Source organism: Phaseolus vulgaris, chromosome 7 (assembly GCF_051622355.1).
Source record: "Phaseolus vulgaris cultivar YP4 chromosome 7, ASM5162235v1, whole genome shotgun sequence".
Lineage (NCBI taxonomy): Eukaryota > Viridiplantae > Streptophyta > Magnoliopsida > Fabales > Fabaceae > Phaseolus > Phaseolus vulgaris.
In genome coordinates, this window is record NC_143504.1 from 48,720,142 (window position 1) to 48,727,467 (window position 7,326).

Consider the following 7,326-nt stretch of genomic DNA (forward strand, 5'->3'; position numbering starts at 1 on the left):
AGCATTTTCTTTGCTTAACCAAATACAAACATAACTGTGTCAACTGTCAACCCTTGTCCCCACTTTAAATTTCTGTCCCCTCCTCTCCTACCCCATTACTATTTCTTTTTTCTCTCTAATTCAAATATACTCAAATTCTTTCACTTTTAAAGATTTCAAAATTAATAAATGTTCTAAGATGTAAGATGAAGCATGTTATCTTTTTTCACTTTATTTCATGTATTTACACTCGCCAATCCCAGTTATAAACTTTGTTGATATGCATTACTAAGTCTATTTCCTTAAGTCCAGAAATAGTTTTTATAAGGCATAGCCAATCCAATGGTGGTGGAGGGAGAGAATGAACAGCATAGTTAAATGAAATAAACAGTAAACATTTTTGAAAGCAGGAAGCACGCACGTCTTATCTGGAGTGTGGTTAATAATGTGATGGCTAAAAAAAGTGGGAACATGATAGGAAAAAACGACTCAGAGAATCTCATCAAATGGCCATTTTTTCATAACAATATACAAGAGCCAGACGGCACGTTGCCAGAATGTCTTCAGGTTTAAAGTTTTTTGTCTCCCCCAAGTAAAAAGAATTCTTGGTGTTTTGGTTTTTAACATTTTGATTATTGTTCGTAGGTCTTAGGAAATAAAAATGCTGTTTTAATGTACATCTCCTTATAAGTACCAGGTCCTAGTTGGAACCCTACGATTCTTGGAGAATAACCACGCGAAAGACAAGAATCCGTTTACGCCACGCTTCGATCTTGAGGATGGCACGTGGCATTGTTGGTGGAGTTGTGATTCACTCTCCGCAACAGAGCGTGGAGATTGGTGGAGAGATTTTTGAATGGCAAGTGGGATTGGCACAGAAAGCCTAGTTATTGTGTTATTGTAACTAAAACCATTAAGCCTCCATTTTGTGTTAGCAAGTTTCTTAGTTGTTGCTTTCTCGTTACTTTTCCAAATTCCAAGTTTTCAACACTTTTTTTCGGTTTTTCGGTTCCATTTAGGTTGTAAAAAAAGTGAAAGTTAGAACCATAATGACCACAGTATCTTTGCAGTCTCTATCTGGACTGCATATGATATAATTGCCGATCCATCTTTGTCACATCAGCAATTTTTCATTTTTAATTCAAATATATGTAACTTTCATGCATAAAATAAAATAGTTTATAGGAAATAAAGACAAAAAATTAACATTTATTTGAAATGGATGGGTTCCTCTAATACAGAGAAGTTGCATCCTGAATGGTGCACACAGATTTGACAACTTAAATGAGAGCCATAATTATAGGTCCGAAAATAAATACTGTGAAAGGGATCAACATAGGTGTATGAGCAAAGCACTTTGGCACGTCCTTTTCTTTCTATTGCATCGCTATAACAGTTATGTCATTCTTTATTAGAACTACTTTTCAAAATTCTCACATGAAATATTCTAAAACATGGCAATGCCAAAAGGGAGTGGGATTTGAAGATTTATTAAGCATGGGCCGAATTCACCCGATTCATTACACAGTAAACATTGACGGAAAAGGTGTTGACGTTGCCCGAAGAATCATTCCCGAATCAGAATGAAAGTAAAAGAAAAAAAAGGGTCATAATTTGGAATTGGGTACAAATAATTACTTACTGATAAAAGCCAATAAAGCAATCTATGTTGTGCGCATTTCTCTCTTTCCTTTTGGTTGCAACTTTCATCTTAATCACAAAAGAGAAAACACCACACCATGATGAAAACAAAGCCATGAAAAATTTACTCATTAGCTTTAATGGTTCTCGGTGAAATCATTAGCTGCCACGAAAAAAGAAGCTTCATATACGTCATAACTTGCACATATCTTTTCTAACACAAGCAATCAGTACCCTTCACAGCAGTAATTCTTTTTATGTTTCTGCAACACATCAAAGAATGATAAGAAGTTTTTATGGCTTATTTCTACTTTATGATACATTCACTTTTTGTTATTCCTCACTGAATTGTACATGAGTAAACTAAATTACCTTATTAATAAGAATTCAGATGCTATTTGCATTTGAGCCAGGAAGTCATTAACTGCCAAAAATACTCGTTTTCTGTACAGTGAGCAAAATCAAACTCTGCAGCTGCAACAAAGAGATAAGGAGGAGGTTTAGGGTAAAACAAAATAAATAATTACAGAGATGCTGGGAAAAGGAAGAAATGCAAAGGACAAGAACCTTAATTCGGGATGAGAGTAACAGAATGTTTACATCACGTTGGGGCTAGCATTCCCCAGAGCATTACCACCTACAATACAATAGGGGGGGACCAAGCCAAGGATAAGAATGAGACATGCAAGAGATCTCAACCAAAAACTTAATTAGGAAGGAAGGCACAGTCTAATGCAATGCTGTCAAGAAATCTATGAACTAAATATTCCATGAGCGTATGCAAACTGAGCCAAAAATTCTGAAATGAATATAGCCAAGAACAGAAATCTTAGGTCCTAATTCCATGAATGGATCCAATTGCATAAACATGCTTTTAGGAAAATGTTTCGTAACTGAAGAGGATTAGGTGAAGAAATTGCATCATGTCTTCACTGAATTTTTAAATTGTGAGAAGCATTACTTTGTGTGTGTTTTTTTTATCAGCAAGAAGCATTACTTTGTAACAAAGTAGAGTTTGATTGTTTTGTAAAAGGTGGGTGAAATTACCTTGTATTGTACACTTCGCTTCTTCGGTGTCCTCAATTGCGGGCTGAACGACATATTTTATGGCATTTTTTAATAGAAATTCAAATCAGCATATCTGTAACCATGTGAATGAGGAGGCAACAACTCTTCTACTTCAATCCTTGAACTGGAGCAACTAGAGCATTTTTTTATTCGGTTACGGCTAACAGACTCAACTTCTGCCATAAACATGCTATAAACTGGCCTATGGTCTGAGAATCTTGATTCCCCACGAACATAAGATAATTGGCGGAGGCCTCTACCATACCACAAGATACGATCACACCTTCATGAACAAAAAATTGGATTACATTCCCGTAAACAATTATATAGTTATACTTATAAGACTAATTTAGCAAAAAAGAAGAGCACCATGCTGGAGTTCTTCTCTTTTGTTTTGATTGCCTTTCATCGCCTGCATATCTATCTGAGTTGTTTGAATACTTGTATGTGGGAGGGAAATATATTTTCCCCTCATTCCATCCTTCAAAAACTCGACCTTGTCTCCGCTCTATATGTAGCTGAAAGAAGAAGCTATCAAATGGTTAGGATGACATAATTCAAGAAAAGTAGCAACACTTTGTAAAGGGTACAAAGTATCCAACCTGGTCATTCTCTAACAGATCCTTCCAATTATGCATCTCAACAAGAGCTTTTGCTGCACGGTAAGAAAGGGCTATCCGATAATTCAAATCTCCCAGCCAAATTATTCGACTACATCAATTAAACCACAAGTTTAGGTCTTGACAAGCAAAAAAGTTAAGACTTAGAACTGCATTTTATTTAGTGTAAAATGAAATCTACAAGCTTCAGATGCATAGTAAAGATTCAAAGAAAAAGGATGAAGGGCTTACTCATGTTCCAAAATTGTCTGTGGGGAACTCTCATCACCCATGCCATGAACTCGGGGAAACCTTGTCTTTCTGAGAATCTCCATTACATCAGAATTTCTCCTTAGCTCGTCACCCTCCTTTTGTCCAGAAGTCAAATGACTACAGACGAAGCAAAAGCTTGTTTTGTGCAAAGACATGCTAATTGATATTGAACCCTGGAAAACTCAAGGGAATGAGAACGCTGTCTCTATGTTCTGAATAAACTCTTCTCGTAATAAAAATATATCAAAATGAAGCTTACCTTGTTTCCTAGATATCCCATTAACCCTCTGCCAACACAAGACACTTTCATGTTGTGAACATCGTCTCTTATATCACTTTTCACCCAAACTGTTAGAAATATCCCAACCATTTGCTTACTGGCAACCAAACAGTATCTCGAGTGCCCTGTCTGCCTATCTCTATCCTCCATAGAGAAAAAACCTTTATATGTCATTGGTGAGTATTGTGCTACAACTGGGGAGTCACCAGGGCCATTTTCATCGTCCGAAGAAGCCCATCTATAGTTGGGGTCGTAATCACTTGTTCTGTGACCAGACATCATTCTGTCACAGACGCTGAGACGGCGATCAAGGTATGCTTGTGGTAGTGACACGTCATTGTCCATTCTCATACTATGACTGAAGGATTGGAACGACCGTCGATGAAAGAAAGAGGTTGCCTTCTGCCTCATTGATCCCTCAAAATCAGCATCTAACTCTACAATAGGATCAGGAAGTGGTGAAGTAGTGTGGCATTCACCACTTGTTCCAGGAAGACTGTTTAGGGTCTTCCTAATGAGAGCTAGCCACTTTCTGGCAGGGCCATTATCTTCCGTGCCCAAAACATTACCGGCATTGAGAGGTACAATTTCTTGAAACCTAAGTGCAAGAAAAGGCAAACGAGTTCATACTTGAAATGTACAAGGTGAAAGGAGAGAATACATTATACAAATACAATCAGAAATCTACCCAAGAACATAGATATCAGCAGGAGGAGAAGAGTGAAGCCAATCTTCCAGACTCAAATAACTTGGAGGAGATTTTCCAGCTACATTCCAAGTAGCAGCAAAGATTCTGTATGCAGGAGAAAAGAATAACTCAATAGAGTAACAATTATTCTGAATCTGACTACAATAAAATGGACATGGGACACCAAAATTAAGCACAACAATGAAAAATATGAAGCATACCTATAGTTATGCACATCTGTATCCTGAGCTGCATCAGAGTCAACTTTGCCCCGCCGCATTCTGTCTGAGTGCCTTCTCTTTGCTCTCTCTGCATTAAAATACAACTTATCACTCCGAGAGACATTGTAGGAGACAAGAAAAAAAAGGAAAAACAAAAGTTTTCAGAAATTCTGGGTGGGGATTTAGGAATGGTATGGGCACTGAACCTGTTTTGCTTTTCTTGACAGTGCATTCCTCCCTCTGCGAACAGTTGCTGCTCCACTCTTCATTAACACCTGAAAAAGAAAAGTCAAGAAGTAAATAAAGTCACACTCTTTCCACTTAAATTTTTATCAAACCACATAATGAATAAAACGCACAAACCTGAAAAAATTATAACAAAAGGTGGAAACCAGGGAAGGAGAAAAACCACAAGCTGCAGAGTGCAGATCTTGTCTTGATAGTTACAGACTCATTCAAACAAAAACAAAAAACCGGTACCCAAAGACAAACCAAGTTCCAGAAGAAGAAGGAGAATCGAAGTTGGTTTAATATTCAGAAAATTTGCAGGCAAGAGAAATCTGATTCAAGCAAAACCAACCATGGTCTTTAATTACATTAAAATCACGAGAAAATTGAGCACTCACCTGCGTAGAGGACGTCATCTGCGTGAAAGTCCTCGTTTTTGCTCTTAATATTGAACCACTTCTTGACCAACGTCTTGGGCCATGAAAGCTTTACAGAGCGAACAACAGAGAGTAAGCAATGGCGGAAACAGAATACAATGCAAAGGAATCTGAAGGAGAGGAGGGCCAGGTGGCATCATTTTTTCAAACCTTGCTTTTCTTCGAGTGCTCATCTCTCATTGTTGGGACAACTTCATAAAGCCTTCCGAGTTAACAACAGAAAACAATCTAATAATAACTTTTACTTGTTGAAGAGGAGGTAAAGTATAATAATAGTAATAGGACAAGATGAAAAGGGTCAGGACCCTAAGAACATGGGTTTCAGTTTAATTTCTGGTTGAGTTTAAAATGGTTGAAAAAGACACAATAACAGGTTGGTTGATCAAAGCAGTGAGTTGGAAACTGGGAGTGGAACACAACAAAGTGGGGGGCACTCCTCTGTTTCTTAGGTAACGTTGAGGGAACAGAGAAAATCCCAGTTAGTGAGCATTGTAGGCAATGTGGTACAAGTGAAAACACTCACTCACATGGTCGTGTTTTTGGAGAGGATGAAAATCCAAGGAAAGAAAGAAGCACAGATGGGACAACCCCCTGATACGTTGTAAGAGCTATAAGAGATTATGAGGCACAAGAAAAAGAAGTGAATGTGGTAGTGCTAGTTTAGGTTGAGAGAAAGAGAGAGAGATTCTGTTTTGCAAAACCAAACCTCGTTATGGGTACAGAGCAAAGTATCGAATTTGAAAGGGAATAAAGTGAGGCAAGCCTCGTTCTCTCTCTCTCTCTCTCTTTCTCTCGAGGCCTTTTACCCCAAATCCAAGACCAGGCCTAGCTTGGGAAGTTGGAGACAGTAGAGAGAAGCAATGGTGATATTGGTAGTAACACAAAGACACACATTCTGTATCTAAAATAAACTAAAAATGTGCATTTTGAGTCTACTAAGTTAAAGTCGTAGGCAGGGTGAATAAAGAGTTAGGTTTGATCTTATTATGCCAAGCACCAGCAGTGAGTGGTACTAACAAGTAACAGTATCACATCACTTCTTACATTTGGTCTTCCAGCAGAGAAAAGCGGTTAGAGGGAGAAAAGTTAAAGGAGCTTTGTTTTCTGTTTAATTTCTCTAGTTTTGTTTATTGTTTCTTGGAATCATTTGCACAAATATTCCTTTTCACTGTCACTATGTCTATGCATTCATTCTCCAACTTCAAACTTCAAACTTCAAACCATCCTTTTCTATTCAATTTCCCATTTTGACAAATATATTTCCACTTTTACATCCATATCAGATCTTAACTTTGTTTTATCATTTCTTTTAGTGTAAAAAAGCCTACTGCAACTATCATTCACCTCCTCACCCACTGTAAAAAAGACCCACCTACTCTACCTCTTTAGGTAAAACATATTACATTATCTCGATCATATGCTATTTATATACCTTTATTAATACTATATTTTATATCATTTTTTTTACAATATTAATACTGACTGTGTTTTTTTTATATCTTTTGATAATAGTACTTTATCTATACAAAAATTATCAACTTGAAATTGAGATCAATTATGAAAGAATTTAAGTTATTTTGAATTGTTTTCATTTTTTATTTTCAAAAGATAAATTACAAGATTAAATCAAACAGGGACAAACTATATTCCCTACTAAGTTTGCAATTATTTAATAAAATTTAACCAATTAAAATCCTACTATCCTTTCTTCTCTCTGGCTAAAATATATTATAAGTCTTGGTACCTTTGCAAGGTTGGAATCTTGGTGAGAATGTTTGGTGATTGAAAGAAAACAGGAGAAGTACTTCTGATTTAAAAGCTCTTATTTACAACTTGGTTTTTGATATTGTACAACATACAAATCAATTCCTTTGATAAATTTATTACAATATTTTTTTTTTTACTATTCTAT

The 7,326-nt window shown here is 36.6% G+C and overlaps 1 protein-coding gene across 1 annotated transcript; it reads right to left on the reverse strand.

Moving 5' to 3' along the window:
* Nucleotides 1-1,422: 1,422 nt before the first annotated feature.
* Nucleotides 1,423-6,368, reverse strand: LOC137829737 (DNAse I-like superfamily protein). The gene is made up of 13 exons (XM_068636624.2): nt 5,565-6,368; nt 5,376-5,463; nt 4,956-5,024; nt 4,750-4,837; nt 4,529-4,633; nt 3,820-4,438; nt 3,540-3,733; nt 3,291-3,399; nt 3,058-3,206; nt 2,668-2,971; nt 2,188-2,257; nt 1,993-2,094; nt 1,423-1,883 (listed from the first exon to the last, which is right to left on the reverse strand). Exons 1-10 carry the CDS (start codon nt 5,592-5,594, stop codon nt 2,737-2,739), a joined length of 1,686 nt encoding a protein of 561 aa, XP_068492725.2. The 5' UTR covers nt 5,595-6,368; the 3' UTR covers nt 1,423-1,883; nt 1,993-2,094; nt 2,188-2,257; nt 2,668-2,736.
* Between the last annotated feature and the right edge of the window lie 958 nt (nt 6,369-7,326).

Bases quoted from the DNA above. Each gene is read 5' to 3' on its own strand.
- LOC137829737 (XM_068636624.2), bottom strand. From the start codon at position 5,594: ATGAGAGATGAGCACTCGAAGAAAAGCAAG. The intron at 5,464-5,564 runs GTTTGAAAAAAT...CGCTCTGTAAAG, and splicing joins AGCACTCGAAGAAAAGCAAG to CTTTCATGGCCCAAGACGTT. The intron at 2,972-3,057 runs GTGCTCTTCTTT...TTGTTCATGAAG, and splicing joins AAGAGAAGAACTCCAGCATG to GTGTGATCGTATCTTGTGGT.